General features: G+C 34.3%; 1 protein-coding gene and 1 non-coding gene across 2 annotated transcripts in view; one reads left to right on the plus strand and one right to left on the minus strand.

The window, feature by feature from the left end:
• LOC149298832 (semaphorin-3A-like) overlaps positions 1-19284 on the plus strand; it is a 114563-nt gene that overhangs the window by 53821 nt on the left and 41458 nt on the right. Inside the window, exon 4 of the mRNA XM_089487254.1 lies at positions 2263-2382. Within this exon, the coding sequence (XP_089343380.1) occupies positions 2263-2382 (120 nt within the window). The remainder of the gene's footprint in view (positions 1-2262; positions 2383-19284) is intronic.
• LOC149298833 (U2 spliceosomal RNA) lies at positions 19087-19277 on the minus strand. Its single transcript, XR_016272396.1, has one exon. It is a non-coding gene; the product is annotated as a U2 spliceosomal RNA (small nuclear RNA).

Genomic DNA, 19284 nt, shown 5'->3' on the forward strand with positions numbered 1-19284 from the left:
GAATGTATTGATAATTTATATTCATATTTATATTGATAATTTATAACCAGTTGCACAGGCCAACATTTTTCTAACCCTCTGCCCCTAAATAATTATATAATTAGAATTGGGTCTTCTTCCTTTTTTATATATGTCTACCCAATTTGATAAATGGGTAATGGTGTTTACTGGAAATATGAAGCTTACCTACAAAATTCTGAAAATAGTTTAAAAAAATAATAATTTTTTGTACTTTAAACTAGCCTGTAGATCTTAGTCCCACACCAAAACAGAGGCATATTTTACAAGCGCAAATGAACCGTGTATCACAGCAGTAATGTCAAAGGGTTTTCAGTACTTTATCAAGCGTTTATTTATATCTCTGAAGCATAAATTTAATTTCTCCTAAGAAGAAAGCTAGAACGCCCAAGATGACATATTGACAAAAATATGTAGAACTTCTGCTTTAAATAATGAATTAGCTAAATATACATTCTTGTGCAGCGGGATTGTATTTCTGTTTACAGAATATGCCAAGTTGTAGTCTTTATTCTCATTGTTTATTTAAACCATGGAAAGACCTGAATCTAAAATATTAATGCATTTGTATGTGTTTCTCACAGCATTGGCGGACCAGATTATAATGTCTTGTCTCCTGCACATCACAAAATACTAAACCTTGCATCGGTAGGGAAAAGTAAAATAAAAATGGACACTGAATCAGTATCAGACTGATCTGTTTCTTCATAAATACTATTATCTTACATTTAACAGTATCACGTGTTAATAAGTGGAGACAAACTCTGTATTTTTGAAGTAATAACATTTTAGCCTCTGAACCTATGTGGCAAAAATATTATTCAGGATTACTGTATATATTTAGCACTTTGTTACTCTATACAAATTACAGCAAATGTGCTACTGATGGACAAGGAACCAATGGATTTGGAGGCCCATTAATGTGAATAACTTTCTGTTTTTGGAAGCAGAACCATAATGCTTAGTTCTGCCTATTAAGTTTTCTTGAACTTGAGTTGGACTCACTAGCAATAGGTTCTTATATTCTATTTCCTTACTTTTGCTTTAGTAGATTCCCCGACTCAACTTCATCTCTCTCATCTGATGTCTCTAGGAATTACATAATATACACATTTTAGAAACATTATATCCAAATAAAATAAATTACAAAAGAAACCCAAAACAGTCAGTACTTTATGATAGGTAAGCTTTTGTAATTGTGATTTTTCAAATTAGATAACTTTCTACAACATACTCAGCTGGCTCAAATTGGGCTAAGGTCCATGCTGGACAGGAAGAAAATACATAATATAAGAAAAAAGAAGGGAAAAAAACAACCTAAACAGTCCTTTCTTTAACACATGCCTGTTATGAGAGCCCTATTTCATTATACTGCAGATACAATCATATCTATGATACTTTTAGTCTGTCGAGTGGCAGGCATGTATAGCAGTTTTTGACAATTATATTCAAGTAATTCCATTTGATTTTCATTAAAGAACCAATTGACAACACAAGTGGGTTCTCCGAAATCATGTGTGGAAAAAAATGATGTAAAATTGTAAGGATTATAGTTTACACTAATCTTTTCCCTGAACATGTTTTAATTATAATTAAATGAACATTACATATATTCCCATTGAGTAGCTCTTGTATATTAACTAATGATGTACTAATTGCCCTGAAATTATGATTTTATGCATCCTTGGTTATAGCACTCAGATTTACCATGTGACATGAATGGATTATGCTGCTGTGGCTTATTAGGGGCTATGGGACACTGCTTACTAGAGAATGTCACTTTAGGCTATGGGCCAAGAGTAAGGAGTGAGGTGTACTGTTGTTCTGACACCTTTCGAACAGCTGTTCCTCTGAGTTCAGATGTTTGCTCACACCTGTGCTAAGCTAATTTGGCTGTAAAAATAAGAAGCGTCATAGTCGATATATAGAGCATATTTAGATATGTAGAACTGATGTAGATATTTCATTACCCACTCTTAATAGTACAGCTTCACTAATTTTAAAATATTAAAAAAATATATGTGATTTCTCTGTGGTTAAGACATGTAGAAAAATAAGTTTATTGCTTTAAAAATGATCATAGCAGTAGGCATGGACTGGCCATCGGCACATTGGCTCCCCCAACATCGAGTGTGCTAATGTATGATGCGAATTCTTGGCTGTGGTCCAAGGTTAATGTGCCACAGATGGTTGCCTATTGAAACAACATTATTTTACATTATATATATTTTTTTATTTCAACAGAAGGAATGTGCAAACTTTATCAAAGTGCTCAAAGTTTACAACCATACTCACTTGTATGCCTGTGGAACCGGGGCATTTCATCCTGTCTGTACCTATATTGATGTTGGCCACTACCCAGAGGTAAAATTCTCTAATGTATTTTGTTTATACAGTATGTCAAATAGATGTTAGTGGATGTGGTAGACCATTAGGCAACTGTGTCATCACCATCTCTGAAAGATATCATCTTTATATTCATGCAGAAATAAATGATGTATGTGTGGATAAAATATATATAAACACAGCCACTCCTATGTATGCATAAGTATTATATATACATAGCACATAACTGTAAGCTGCATGTTCTAGCTGGTTATAAGTTGTTCAATATGCCCTACTTGGAAATGATGGCTAACTTTATGGTGTGTAATTAAGTTTATTGTACCATTCTCTATACATTTTTTTTAAAGAATATTGATAGTACAAAATGTGTATAATGAGTGATTGAAAGATGATTTGTTAGTTTGAATTGTATTGAACACTTATTACATTTAAAGGGATAATGTCCCATGCAGCCCCTACCAAAGAAAAATGTCTGTTATAGTACTTTGTTTTAGTTGAATGAAAAGAGCATACAGCCCCCCGAGTTTAGGGGCTTTTGCACTGGCTTTGGCTGCTTTAAGTAGCCAATCACTGACCAGAAAGATCTCTTATTAAAATAATGCAGAGAATTTTGATCAGATCCCAGATCTATTGAGCAAGCGATAGAATCTTGACAGCAGATAAGAACCATTTGGCTTATCTATTCCCATTGTTCCTGATGTAAATACTCCAACCCCAATCAGTCCTTTCTATTCATCTATTACTGCAAATAAAAATGCTCAAAGGAACACTTAATATAAAATGTTAATAGTTTTAAGAACTTTCATATTAAATTTCCTAGATTTCAGCTTAACTTTGTAACTTGTTTGATACATTTTTAATAGACATTACATTAAATCTAGGAATTAATAGAATAAATCAATGGTGTCTTATTACAAAGGATAGATTTAAAGTTGTGGTTCAACTAATTGTTAAGCAATCTTACATAACATTCATTGTTATGAGATCATACCTTGGCAGATCTTTTATTTTATTTTTTTCATCTTTAAATTTAATCATAAAAAAACAAGCTATCAGTTACTGCCTTTGAGTTGCATGACAATTAAGTAGGAATCTAGGAAAAATGAATGAATAAGGCACTTTTTTTCTGGGAAGAGTTTGGGCAGTAGTAGTGGAAGGACAACCTTTAAGTACAAAGAGAAAAAGAGAAAAGAAGGTTTGATGAGGTAATGCTGAGGAAAAGGGAAACGAAAGTGTAACAAGGTAATACTAACTGAAATATAGGAGAGCTGCCTTTAATGCAGAATAAATGGGATTCTGTAGGATGTTTATTAAAAAATAATTTTCCAAATGAGACTTAATCATGGCCATCAGATGGCAAGTCAGTAATGGAGTTTATGGGGATATTTGATTAACATTCTTAAATGCTGGAACAAGAATGTGGAAACACTGTGACAGAATAACATTGGAGAGATTGTCTGGGCTCGGCAGGTTGATTTAATGCTTTCCTGTTATATAGAAATGTCAGTTAAGGGTATCGGGTAAGACTTTTTTTTACTAAATCTGCCCAATTAATGGTGATGAAAATGTACTAAGTTTATGCAGGTGTTGCTGAAGAAATGATGTTCTAAGGGATGGTAGGATTATGAGGTGAAGGAAAAAAATAATGTTTGTAAATGTTTGTGAATGACGCAATCATTTCTTGTATGTATGGTAACTTAACGAAAACAAGTTACGGCCTTGCAATAGCTATAGTTCCATGATTTATGTGAAAGATTATGAGAAGTCAAGAGCAGTGCCAACTGAGGCCATTATGGTAACTAATCTACTGGTGATTAGACCAAATACCCATTAAGAGACGTATTAAGGTCTCATAACGTATACAAGCTCTGCAATATATACACTATTAGATGCAATACATAGGGATCACATTTAAATACATTCCATACGGACAGTAACACAATAAAGCACTGCTAAAACAGGTGCAGAGATTTTTTGAATCAACACTTAACTTGGAAAAGTTGAACCCCATGAAAAAATGTGTGCGTTTATTTTTCTTCTTTAACTAAGAGAGTTTTGTGAACATTTTATTAAAAAAATAGCTTGGATGAGTAGGTGTGTTAATGCCGAGAATTTATTTAGTGAATCTCACCGTATGCTTTTAGTAGTAATATAGAGTCTTGGTATATGTTGTATGAGAGATTTCTTGATCATATGTAAACATTTTTATAATTATTATTACTAGATTTAATTTAAATGTAAATAAAAATTAGTTACGGTACCAGTTTGATTATCAAAGAATCACTTTTAGTATGTATATGTGTGATATAACCTTGTTATATGAAATCACGAAGCTGGAATGGAATCAATAATGTATTGATACTGTAACCTTAATAAAATTACTTATGTACGAGACAGCATCTGAAAACAATTCCTCATAGATATTATTTTATGACTGATGTGTTTAGGTAAGCAATTTTACTGTTTAATTCACGCGGTAAAGTGGTCTTCCAAATCCCTATACTTGTCCCCTTTTATGATAGTCACATAATTTATGGAATTTAGAGTTGAGAAGTTGTTAAAGTTAAAAGCATCCTTTTCACTTTTTTATATAGATTTTTTTTGAGATGTACTTTATTAAATATTTTTAAGAAATTATTCAACATGTTTACTAATACCTAATTAATCCAGAGGGGGGGGGAAAAACAAGCTCTCCTTTTGTGAACATATGGTTGTGCATAATTATGACAAATGGCTATTTACTCTTCCAGACATCTTCTCTTCTTTCTTAGAGGAAAAAACACATAAAGTTTTATGTTAAAGGACTTTTTTGTTACAGAATATCTCCGTGGAATGTAGATTTTTGTTTTACCTGTCCCCTCAGGCCTCTAATCCATAGTAATAACGAACAGGAAATTCCTTCCTCACAGTACAGTTCTTAGTTTTCTCTTAGCATTTGGAGTGGGTCACAAAACATTCTGGGTGTGGAGTAAGGGTTAGTAGTTTTAATTGCGGTCACGACCCAATAATGTGTTAAGTTTCACTTTTATCCATGTTTTCTCTTTTTTTATTAATGCATTTATCAAACAATTTTATGTACACATATTAATTTAGCTTGTGAATTAGTTGTTTACAATCTACTTAAGCCTATGTTTATTTTCCATAAAATGCAATAATTGTACGAACAATAAAATGTAAAATTAACATTGAATGGATTTTATAATATTCAAGTCCAATAATGTCAAAATTTACATCCGCTTGTATTACAATTGCTTCCGTGGGTTAGGTTCATCGATACAATCATATATCTGTGGAAGTAATCAATAAATGTAGGAAAGTAAAACAGCTGGGAATTATATTTATATTTAGCTATGTGGTAAATGCATGAAAGTGTAATAAATTAAAAGAGGCTTGTATTGTAGTAAATATATTACCTAATATCAATCCTACTTTAGACTTTAATGGAAAAAAAAAAAAAAAGAAAATAATTAAACAGAGCTCGGGACAGAGGTGCAAAAGCCAGACCACAACTCAGGAAGTCTCTGGGCTTGTCTGGTGGTTTCAGATTAGTGTTTAATAATGCCTCTGCTACCCCCTTAATTTTAAGTGGGGGGGTTTCCATCACCTTTACTCCAGAACTACTTATGTTGTGTGTACTTCACGTATTGCTTTAAGCCTAAAGCAGTAAGCCTGTTTCCAACCTCATGATGAGCCCCATTAAGGAAGAAACAGCTGTCCATGAATGGTGATCTGGCTTTTGCACTTCTGTCCCAGGCTCTGTTTAAAGGCTGTCTAGTACAGCGTACATTTGCTCCAAGAGGCAAAAATGGTGATCATTGTTAACCTCAGTTGCATACGCCTACCCAGAATCACTTGCAGTGGTGGCAGCACTACAAGCTTTTTGTGGGACCATCAAGTGTCTGGGCTTGCCTGGTGATTGTAGATTAGTGTTAAATAATGCCTCTGCTACCCAGATATCATTAAATCAGATAATGTGATCATTCATGGAAAGATTGATATAAATTCCACAAGCCTCCAGTCAAACCCAGAGAGTTCCACAAATGCTTATGACTAATTTGAACGGTCTTAAAGATAGCTAATTGTATTACAGTAGTTGAATGAATTGTGTTAAAGTGACTTTGCAATGCTTAAGCAATGAGGATATTTTGGTGGATTAATATTGCAGTGTTTGTGAGCCTTATATTTTACGATGACACAAAGAAATTGCCCAAATCCATGACAATTTATTTGATCAGCGTAATAATAGTAATTCGCAAAAGCAATTCTGTGTGTTTCAAATAAGCCGAGTACAGTTCTACATATATATTTTCCAGCAATCAAATGACAGATAAAATATATATATATATATATATATATATATATATATATATATATATATTTCTTCCAAGGTCATGGTTAAATCATTATGTAGGAATTAATCACCCATTCTATTCAGCTGCCATTTAGCATATTCAGTGTTGCCCGAGCATATATTTTATAATTATACATTTGTGTTTTTTCCCTATCTATTTGTGTCTGACAGATATACTAGTCAGTAATTATGTTAACATAGCTCTTTAAATGTCACTACTCATGCATTCACTTGCAGGAAATAAAAGTTTGAAACTGTCAGAAATTAGAGAGTAAATCTGTCTACTTTCCATCTTGCTCCATGCAGGTATTTGATCTAGTCTATAATTTGTCAGTGTCTGCTCTGAAAATTTGCCTGTCATGTATACCAAAGAAAAGCTCTTGTAAATGTGGTTCTCAAACACCAACAGATATCAAAGGCCAAGAGATCTCTGTTTCAGACTATTTAAAACAAGGATGGACTGAATAGTGATGACCATAGCTGCTTTCAAAACATATGCACTGGATTCATTTCACTAGAATGAGTGACAAGGTGACAATAACCATGCCTTTGAAAGGAGAACCTAATCCGAAAGGCGGTGAGCAAGTCACTCTAGCCTTAGATCCCAAAATTAGATTATGAACTGTTCTCTAATGTAGGCAGACTTGTAATGGAGATTTCTGTGGGTGCTAAGTAACAACATACCAAAAATATTAATAAAAGCAATAGTTCATAGGTGGTTTGCTTAACCTTTTTTTCAGTGCGAGCTCCTCAACATTTTAGGTCATTGATTGGCCATCAAGAAAGTATATACATATATATATATATATATATATATATATATATATATAGTATATATACACACACACATATATATATATATATATGTGTGTGTGTGTGTGTATATATATATATATAGCTATATATATCAAAAATATTTGGGTTTTTCATATATTGGGTAGAAAGTACACATGAAGTTCGTACAGCTCTCTGACCAGTGATCACTAGCATTCCTTACTTTTTTCATCACCATCATCATGAGCTGTATAGTGAGAAAGAATAACCACCGAATCTGGTCTAGAAGCCTAGCTTCTTACAAACAGTTACTTAGTTACCATGAGCATCAAGCAACAAAACAATTTGAAATACTTAAGGTCTGAGGTCCACTTAGAGAAAAAGTCCCAGAAATCTTCCTTAGAACCGGAGATGTTTTAACACGTGCACAATTACATGCTTATATTTCTTACTCTGGGATTAAATTTATAGTGTTCTAATTATAAATCTGATGTTAGGACTATAAATAATACATAATGCAAAGAAAAATAGACCTGTCAAAAGGGGAAAAAATTGAATAGTGCAACCTTTCCTTTGTGTCATGAGAGTCTGTATTCAGTGAATAGAAGCAATATCAAGTGTTGGCAAAAGAAGATGGAGGCAGTCAAGCTTGTGAAGATGTAAGGAGACCCTTTCCTGCGCTATCAGATATTAATGTAAAAAATATTGGCACAAGATGACACACAAGATTTTATAATTAGACATTGCACTATGAAATTAAGGGTTGAGTAAGAATACACTTTTTTTTTATTTTTTTCTGACTAGGTCATTCCCTTGCTGAGTGTTTGATCAAAAGTTCATATAATCCATTTTGAGAAAGGCTGTACAGTGTTCATTGGCTGATTCATCAGCACAAGATACATGCATTAAAGAACACTTCTATACAGGGTCAGCTTTCCCCTGTACTATAATTATAATTCACTAATATATGGAATATTGACTCCTTTTAAAGAGATACTTTGGGTATCAGGGAAGCTGACAGTGTTCTTCCAAACAAGCAATATTTTTTCAGTGCTTAATCTCCTGCTAGCAGTGCATGGGGTTGCATCCCTATGTGGCTATAACAGCCACAAAGGAGGTGAAGAAGCCAATATACCATCAAATTAAAAGGGACAGAGGTATTCTGTTTTGTAAATGTCTCACACAGAAAGGCTGAAGAACAAGCAGAGGCTGGATGCTGTTAGATTTCAGTGGATTTGTTGTCAAATTTGGTTCCAATGTTAGAAAACAGGTATATATGGTTATGACGTCCCCTACATTAAAATTTTAAAGTCCTTGAACTTTCCAGGGTAATACAATGTCATGTCACATCACAATGTTGCGCTAGAGTTAGCGCAGGAATTGGCAAGGAGCTTGGAACCCAGCAAGTGTGTCTTTTCCACAGAGAAAAGGTACCCAGGGATCTTACCTAGACTGTTTTCACCTAACTGGCTGCCACAAGCAGATATAAGCTTATATTAAAAGTTAAAGAATGACAGGGGCACCTTAAATAGGACATTATGGAGCTTGAAAAAGGTCAGTGACGAGCTACAAATTGAATAGGATGAAAAGAACACCTAAGCTTTAAAGAAGTTACATTTGGTTACACTAGAAAAAAGGCATCTTAGAGGGGATATGATATAAATATGCAAATTCATACGGGGTCAATGCCAGCCACTCTCTGATGACCTGTTAGTATTGTGAGGTCATTCTTTGAGACTTGAAGGAAAGGGATTTTCAATTAAAGAAGCAAAAGGGTTATTTACCTGTAAGAACAATGAAGATGTGGATTTTCCTATGCAGAGACTTTGGGCTATCAAATTCAATAGATTGATAGCCTTTTTTTTATATGTATAATATTTTATTTACAAGATTACAAATTTTACATATTGCAAATTGTACATTTTACATAATTTCACAGTTTTCCTAATAAACCTTTTTAAGAAACTGACAGTAGCCATATAGATGCCTTTTAGAAAAGAAGAATATACAGGGATAGATTTTTTTTTGTAATGATATTATTAGTTATTGCTTGTTGGTGCACTGAGAAATCAGATTGTCATTTTGGAATCAAGAGGAAATTTTGTGTGGCTGCTTTTTTTCCTTTTTACAATTTAGTGGATCTATTATATCAGCTCCCTCTTTTTATTTATAATATTATTATTTAAATTGAAGACTTTACAGTTTAATTATCTGCATAATTGTTTCATTATTCAGTCCCAAAGAGAATTAAACTATTAGATAGCCAAATCTGCTCCACATAATGGTTTTATAATTTATGAAATTGAAAAGAACAGGGGCACAACAACAATATAATTTAATGAACCTTATAGAGACACTACAATATATCATTTGTACAATATTTCACTTTTTGTGGGTTTTTTTAATGCATCACACATTATGGAGATTTACTAGTGAACTAGTTTTGATTACTAGCTGTGTCCCAGCTCTTCATATATTATGTCATATATTAGGTTCAAGTTCCTCTGTGTGTCTGCATCTACTAAAATGAGAGGAGGAGTTTGAGTCAGCTCCAACTAATACTCCTCTAGTAATGAGCCAAACCAAGCCAAAGCCTCTCATTGGGGTCAAACCTGGCTTGTTCCACTGTTTCTTTTAAGATCCAAGTGTTGGGCTTTATCGAATGCCTTCTCATGCAGCTCTATTTGACACAAAGCCTGGCTCCACTTGACATCTTAAAAATACAATTAAAAAAAATGCGTTGATAGTATTGAATGGATATATCAAATGTAAAAATAATGTAGGATCTAGGTAATATTAAGAGTAAACCATGTACACGTACCTTCTGTGTCATCTTAACAAAAGTGGTGGCCTAAGCATAGGCTAAAATAGTCATGTCTATGTAGGGGTAGACATATCATTACTCTGACCCATGGGGAATACAGGCACATAATCAGCTAAAAATACCACTACAACTAAAGATGTTTTTTTATTTTTTTTGCTGCTGTCAGTAACACTGTGTTTGTAACTATATAAGGGCTACATTTTTGCTATTAACCTTAACAAAACCAGACCCATTTGAATCTAAGGTTTATGACAAGTTCAACACTTTTAAGAACTTCCGCTTAGAATGTCTCTTGAGAAAGCAAGGTATCATTATTCCTCATTTCCAAAGTCAGGTGGTGTCACTTCTACAAAGTATTATTTAAGACCAAAAGTCAATCATCCCCTTAAAGGTGGAAGACTGAAAGACATGTCGGAAATTGAAGCTCCTCCATGATCTGCAATTATGACACTGCTGGAAAGCTAACAGTACTATCCTCAGTGTCTGTTTAGTCAAGTGTAAAAAAACAGCTATTGAACTGTACTTAACATCCCCTACAAACATGCCAAAAAGTAGGAGAATATGCAAATCTTTTAAGCAAAAAGGAGAGGACTAAATAAGTCAAGAATTTGGCAGTGTATCTGACATTGCCATTTGTAGCAGCTTTATTATGGAAAAAAAGAACAACATTTGGAAAAAAAGCTCTGCCCATTTTCTTCTTGTATGTTTCTTCTATAATATTGGTCTAAAAGAAGGTGGACTCTTAAAATACTCTTGTATCGGGGCAACATAGAAAAATGTCATAAGCTTTGAGGACCTCATAGGTCCCTTCTTAGTTGGATTGAATTGTGTAGAGATCTATGGGCTCATAAAACAGGCATGCAAGTCTACATGTTTTTCTTTAAAAACATCCTTTTTAGCTAAACACAGTCCCTTGAGCTAATAATTACATTCTGTAGTAGTTAACATACAAAGTATATAATGGTGTTTAACAGAATCATCTAGATTCTAAATATTGGTGTGAAATAATTTGAATGTGATAAGGCTAGGTTTCCACTTGGTTTTTTTTGTGCTAAAAATGCCCATAAAAACGCCAGTTCAGCCACACGGCGGTTTTTTTGTGAAAAAACGCTGCAGCCAGATGTTAGCTGTTCTTCAATAGGAAATCGCACAATATCATATCCACTTTTCTGTTTGGCATTTTTTCAGTCCTCTTTGGCATTTTTCTGCTTTTTTGGGCTCTGTGGCAGTTTTTCAAAATCGCAGCATGTTGACACTCTGGCGTTTTTTGCAAGGAAATCTTGGCGTTTTTCTCCAATAGAAGTCAATGGGAGAGAAAAAACGCCATGAAAAAGCCATGTGGGTTTTTTGCCTTGGCGTTTTTTATGGCGTTTACAATGGCAGTAACAATGCAGAGGATGGACCCAGTATCTGTGTGTCCTACGTGAAATAGGCTGGAAACAAACAGTTTCACACAAAACAAAGTTCATATTGAATTTTACACCATTGGGAACAAACATGCCATTACAAACAAAAATACGCGACACATCAACTGGATCCTGCGTGCCAAAAGCAACAGCAAACAATTTGCACCATCATTTGGGGCCAATCTTCCTAGAGGAGCAGACATTCGGAATAAAGCAAGCCTTACAAACCACAGAAAAGAGACAAAAGGGTCCGCCGGGGTGTTTAAGTAGAACTCTACCAAGTAAATGACATCAGGAGAGGGCAGATACTTGACATTTATCCTAATCCCTTTTAGCTGGGTGAAACTTCTAACTTGTAAAGGCTGGAAAAACTGCCTAAGGTCAAAAAAAGTAATTTCCACAGAAAGGCTAAAACGCCAGAAAAAACTCCAGAAAAAACACCAAAACGCAGGTAAATGCAGTGGCAGTTTTCTTGGCGTTTTTCATCAAGAAAATAACACAGGACAAAAACCCAAGTGGAAACCTAGCCTAAGTCAGCTATACTTACCTACCTACTCTCAGTATGTGACAGCAGTGTGACTCTTTGAAGAAATTAGTTTTAGCCAAAATATATTGGGACAGGTGAGATGGTTAATCAGAGGTGATCAACTAGAAAATAAGACTTTGCAGCTGAGGCCTGTAATGTGGTTTGTGAACTGACCCATTTCTTTTGAGTTGAGCTCATGTTACGAAAATCATTTGTTCATAGAAGTGTGGCAAATGTTTAAAAGAGTTTCAACTAAAGGTTGGATATGGATCTGTGAACACGGAATTCCAACAAGCAAGCATGGATACCGCTTAAAACTACATAATATATACATGCATTAGATGTGTACTAATTTGTACTAATACTGATTTGTGTGAATATACTGTCACATATCATTGTCTACTTCTTAAACATGAAAAGATCTTGAAAAAAACTGTCTTTTCGAATGCCAAGTTAACATATAATGATATGTATTGAGCTGTTGAACTGTTTTACTTTATATTTTTTAAAGTATACTTATTTTAAGTGGCAAGTATGGATCAATAGCACCACTTAAGCTCTGCAAAAGCGATTTGAAGAAAGCTGAGTGACCATACCGCCCAAATGCCATTGTTTTCATAGTCACTCTCGTCTTAGATTTAGGATAGCTGGATGTCTGTATCATACATGTTTAAAATCCATCACTTTAATAGCCTCCACCACCTCTTCTAGAAGGTTGTTCCTCTTATCTACCACCGTCACAGAAAAGTAAACTGCCCCTGTGGCTACCACTTTTTGTGGAAGTGCTCCAATTGGCCAGTAATGGAAATAGATTCATGGAAAAAGAGAGACACGCAGAAATGCTTTTTTTCCCCCCAAATCCTTATGGAAAAAACCCTGGGACCCATGTAAGGGCCAACTCTGTTTAGGGACATCTGATCATGTGGTGGAGGCGGCATCTCTGCCCTGCATTAATGTGCTGTGGCTATAATATACCCTGTGATTTGAGAATACAGAACACTGACGAAACAGTAATGAATTGGTTAAGTTGGTATAGAGGAATGAGACATGAAGGCTAAATACAAAAAAAAGTGAGAAACACAGATTTTTTTATTGGAATTGCAGCCATTATAGGCTAAGACATGCACAATTACCTTCCAGCTAGCCATTTTATTATCTTGTAAAATAGTTACTTATTAAATTGTATAACTTTTACAGTATGTTAGACGTGGAATTTTTATTCAGAATCAGTAGCAAAAATATAATTTATATTTAACTTCCAGTATGTATGTTTTTAGTCTTGCAAAATAGTTAATTTCATATTAAGTTAATGATTACAATTACTGTGTAGATCTAAACACTTCTATGTTTCCAAGCCACACTGTTATAAAGTTAAGGAACCCTCCTTTCCGCTTTTGTCACCGCAAAGATTTATATACCTATTAAAACTAGCTGTTTGAAATTATAGGTAAAAACATTGAAATGGAAATTAGAAAGAACTAGGGGGGTGGGTACAGTGTCCTTTACAGCTTCAGTCTTTAAATGTTAGGTCCAATAACCCTGTGTATGTAGAAGCATTAATCATTGTCCTGTCTGATTACTTTGACAATATTAAGTTCATCAAACACAGTGATTCACCATAAGGCAGATGATCTTAGAACTCTTTTTAGGGAACACTGTATGAAGCCAAAGAAGAGGTTATAGCAGGTAATTTTCTGACATCCATCACCCGAGCTTGAGTACATGCTGCTCATTTCTGGCCCATGCCCTGATTACTCATATTCTTCAGCAGGGCATGGGGTCAACAGTCTTTGTATCCTGAGAGTAAATCCAGATCTCCATGAACATTTTTTTCTAATTTCATAATTATGAAATTCCTTACAGTAGATCTGAGACAGTTCAGGATATGTGATGCCACGGACTGGTCCACTCTCAATTTGTGTTGTGTGAGCCTCATATACCATTCATGTTATGGGGGCTGTGACATGACATCACAGGAGTTACACCTAAGGAACACCCTGCCCCCCACATAAATCTTGCATGAGCACCACTCACCTTGAGAACTGTGCATGCAATCTGCAATAACAATAAACTGGATTTTGGCAAAGACCGTTGATGACCAGCGGTGTATTTCAAAATAGGCAATCCAGGATACAATGCAATATCCCAGAGCAAAGCATAAAGGATTGCAGCAGCAAAAGTATCAACGGGTGGCTACCCTGGGTTAACGCCTAAGGCAGTGTCAAAGTAAACCATTGCTGGCAACCAGGACATAATCCTTGTTGGCACGACTGTCCTGATAACTTTGGAATTACTAGCATCTAAGAGTATACCAAAACTGAAAACCACTAAAAATGTGAAAAGTCAAATAATTATTAAGAAAAGGAAGTAGTAAAGGGACTACTTTGCTAAACAAGTGATTATGTGTTATTGTCTTGCAAACTATTTCTCATAATAAGTCATAGTTATTCTCATTGTTTAAATTAATTTAACTAGAAGACAAAGACTGTATAAAATGTAAAATAGTACTGAATTTCCTCTCATGAAGTGTTTTCATTTTGAACTTAGCACCCAAATTACTTCTTGGCAGTATGAACAGTTATACTCATTTGACGATAATTGAATGTTAAAGGGGCATTATTGTGCGGTCATTATCACCACATACAAATGTGTTGTCTCTTCGATAACTCTTTAGTGCTTTGAAGGAACATGAATGACCAAACATTAAAAAAAGAAATAATAACTAAATAATAATAAAAATCAAAATACAGTTTTTCAGCTGTCATATGTGATTTCAGGACCTTAGCCAATTGAAAATGATGTTCCCCAGTTATAAAACTTCCCCTCATTGTTAAGGAAATCTTTGTATTTTCTGTATAGAAATGGTAATTTATCACTTATATGCAACCCAGAAATCTCAGTAGAATGCCTCACAGTCAATAAATGGAGGATTATGAATTCTAAATTGTCCATTTCTGTTCTATTACCTAATCCATATGACAGCCACCGTTACTTTCTAACTTGCTATAAAAAAAGAACATAGATTTCAGATGCTTTTCTGTTTTTATTCCTCAATAAGACAATGCATTTGATGTAATTATGTAACCATTCTTTTCTCTGCTTGTGTATCGGTGCAATATTTTTTTTAAAATAATTGCTCTTCTTTTATCTATCATAGGATACAAAGAAACTTTTATGTGTTTCAGATCCTTATAAAAGCTAAAAACAAGAATAGCACAACAGAAAAAAGTTATAGCTTGGTTAAATAGCATGAAAATACCGCAAAATATAATATATCCAAGTTCCTGTTTCGATTATTTTGCATGTTAACGGAGCAAGGTTATGTAAAAAAAAAAAGTTCTGGAATGTTTCATTCAAGAAAGTATATTTTCCCAGGGAATAAGCTGTCAGCCTGGACTCCTGCTAGGCTTGTCATATCTGAACTTAAACTGATCTCACCTTTCAATGTGAAAGTCTTAAAAACAAATCTTAAGCTAAGAAAAATACAACATGTGTTTTATTTGTTTCCCTCTATTATATACCATAATGATACAAAACAGAACAGTTAAAATACCATTAGCAAATGACGTTGGAAGTAGTTCAGAACACTTAAGTGTTTTTATCTTTACCTTAATCATCATTCACCTGGGACGTGTGCCAAAAAATAACATTTTAAAAATAAGTTAAGGTAAAGACTTTTAATATGTCAATCTTGGACATTAACCTTTACCTTTTAAACTTGCTTATATATTGTTTAATTGTATTGAGAAAAACACCAATTCACTACGTTTTTGCTGAGCTAGGATGCTCATGGCATTTTAGATTGAATGTGGTCTCAGCCAGGTGCGTTTGGACTCTACCAGGTTCTCTTATCATGCCAAAAGTGATATCTGCAGACACAAGAAGAAATAATTAATAGTAAATCAAGTGTTATCTCCCAAAATGATTACCTCTATGCAACATAAGAAAGTCAATAAACTGTTGTGTTGTCAAGAATTAAATGTACTAAAAATACCACCTCATTGTAACAGTACTTGCTACCTTTTAAATGTTTCGGTGTGTGGGTTGATCGTAATATAAGTAACTGTTGTCAGTGAAAAGATTATAATTACCAGTCTCCTGTACAGGCGTATTATTCCTTCTCTCTAATTAAACCAATGTTGTCTTCTTACTTCTCACATTCATTATAATTAGCTAGCAAAATGAATGTCCATATGTACGATATGATTTGTTGTATTGACATATACTATGTGTTTGCATGTAAGGTTAACAGACTGAATGCACAGCTGAATTGCCACTGTCTATTTTTGTAACTGGTCATTTTTAATATATTAATGAAGAACATTCAGCTCATTATCATAATGTACAGAAATGGGACAATGCACAAACCTAATACCCTATCGCATTCTGATTTCTGCTATAGTTAAAAAACAAATTACAAATTTAACATTAAAAATATAAAGATTATCCGGTTTGGAAGGATAACCTTAGGTGCATATTGGGAAACATGCTATAAGCACACCAGCAGTGACTTGTACTGACCTAGGCTGACTTGGCCCAGGCCTAGTGCGGCAGGTCCAAGGGGATGGCAGCCCCCTGATACATAACCAGGGGACAGATTTCCCTCCCGGGCGATAGATAGTAAGCTCTTTCGAGAAGGGCCCTCCTCACTTGAGGATACAGCCTGCCAGGATGTGACGCCATATATATATATATGTAAATGGTTATATGTATATATATTGTATCGGAGATGCTGACTATGGAGGTGGAGGGGACAGGGGCTGCCCCAAAGGTAATTACAATTAGTACATATTTGTTATTAAAATAACTGCATACAACATAGGCTAGGTTTATGCTCTGTTCTATATTAGCACACTGGAGGCAAGTATCTTTAAATTTCTAATTGTACGATTCTGTGCAGTTTTACAATCACTTTGAGACTCCATGCCCTTGCCTGTAGTATCTAGCGTTTTGGGGAGGTTAACTACACTTATTAACAGTATTTAATATAGTCATACTTAGTATTTTATGGATTACATCACTGATGCAATAATTGATCATTAACACATGCATTGCATTATAATATTATAGACATATTGTTGTTAACATCTATCCTAAGGTGTTGCATGTACAATGTTTATCAAGGGGAAACCCAATGTTGATGCGTTGGGGACTGGGGTATTGTGAGCTCAGATAGCCGAGGACAGGAGGCTGGCTTGGTGCGAGGATGAAAAACAACTGTGAACCAATACTTTTTTCCCAAAACACTTTCATACAGCAACTTTAGGAAATTGTTCTTAAACCAAGATAGTCTAGAATCTGCACGGTAACATAATCCCAACTTCTTTTTTATGACACTTAAAAAGAAAACAGGAAATGTTTCTTAAAAGATAATTAACTGTTCTGATCTAATCATCATTTTGTTATTATTCTGTGTCAACAACAATCAAGTAATTGTTTTTCCTTTCAAGTAATAAAGATGATGGTTTGGTGCAGACATTAAATCTAATAGTATTAATAATATAAGACTGTAATGTTTTGTCTTGCCCTGTTTTAGTCTTTTATATAGATCCGGAACTATGATAACATTGGTAGATTGCGCAACATTAAACGTTAAGATTTCAGCTTTTTGTTAATATAATAAAGAAAACTCAACAAAACTGTATTCTGATCTGTTAATAATATACATGGTATGTCTAGATGATTAATGGAATGCTGATTTTCTCTAGTGGCCTCTAACCTAGAGAAATAACAAATAGGACAGAGGTTACATTGCCAGCGTTAGTAAGGGATTAGAGGGTAATGAGATGGGGCAATGAGAGGCAACAGTTTTAGACAAACTTAGAAATGATTTATAGATCTTACTGTTAAACCAAGACTGCAGGGACTAACCTCAATTTTTATTGTTTTTTAATTGTAAGTTTTATGAGCTTTCATACTTTTATAAATGAATCTGAATTAGCAACAACCAAAAAATCTATAAGCAGTATGCAGAAAATATGACATTTTTCATAATTTTTATTCAAACTCAGAGTATTATATGTTTACTAATTTATTTAAGCACCATTTAATAAGATAAATATGTTCCCTTTCAACATTTAGTACTTTTTTTGCATCTGCAAAATACATTTTTAAGATTAATGTCTATGTAAATCTGATAGCAAAGCCTACCAAAGCATACTTTACAAATTTACATGCACATACATTACATTGTGCATTTTATGAGTGATCCCAGCTGTATTTAGAAAAAAATATGTTTGATTATGCAACTGGTCATTTTCTCCCATGTATATATAAAATTAGAGGGCAGTATTTATTCCAAGATCACTCATCTTTCTGAGTTCAAATTAAAAGGCACAATATGGAATGTGCAATTGCTGTGCGGTTCAAAACCATATTTCCACAGAAGGTGTTATTTAAAACAGCTGCACTGGCTGCTTGGTATGTATCTGTGGCATGTGTGGCAATATCAGGATGATTCATTACAGTACATATGAAATGCTTGACACTGGAATTTGTGCGTACTGCGATGACAGGAGTTCTTTATCATTTGAGTATTTCCTGGCACATCGCTGCAAGGTACTCCATTTGTGGCCAGCAGATAGTGGGGACATTGTATTTATTCCATAACTGCGTATGCATTTCTACAGAAAGCCTACACAGGCGACATTTACATCTTTTTTCGTCCTAATCCTTTTTTTACTACCTTTTGCTCATCACTTTTTCAGTTCAAAGATGTTTTATAAAGCTATCTCTCGAAAGAGTTTATTATTATTTTTTTTAGTTAACATAATGATGAACCACGTAACATGTATTGCTACTATTTGAGGGGGGGGGGTAATAATTATTTTATTTTATTTATTTATTGTGCACCGGTCCTGGAGGTACTGCAATACCAGGTCAATGCGTGGAGTGGACAGAGCAAGCTCTTCTTCCATCTCCCTGTTCTAAAAATCCATTTAATATATGGTCCCCAGATAGGGGACGTATCAGATATTAAACTGATAAGAACAGATACTACACTTGATCTTAGCCAAAAGGCCGAGAAGCGATATAATTA

Source organism: Sceloporus occidentalis, unplaced genomic scaffold, assembly GCF_023333645.1.
Source record: "Sceloporus occidentalis isolate IW3139 unplaced genomic scaffold, rSceOcc1.0.p SCAF_31, whole genome shotgun sequence".
Classification (NCBI taxonomy): Eukaryota; Metazoa; Chordata; class Lepidosauria; order Squamata; family Phrynosomatidae; genus Sceloporus; species Sceloporus occidentalis.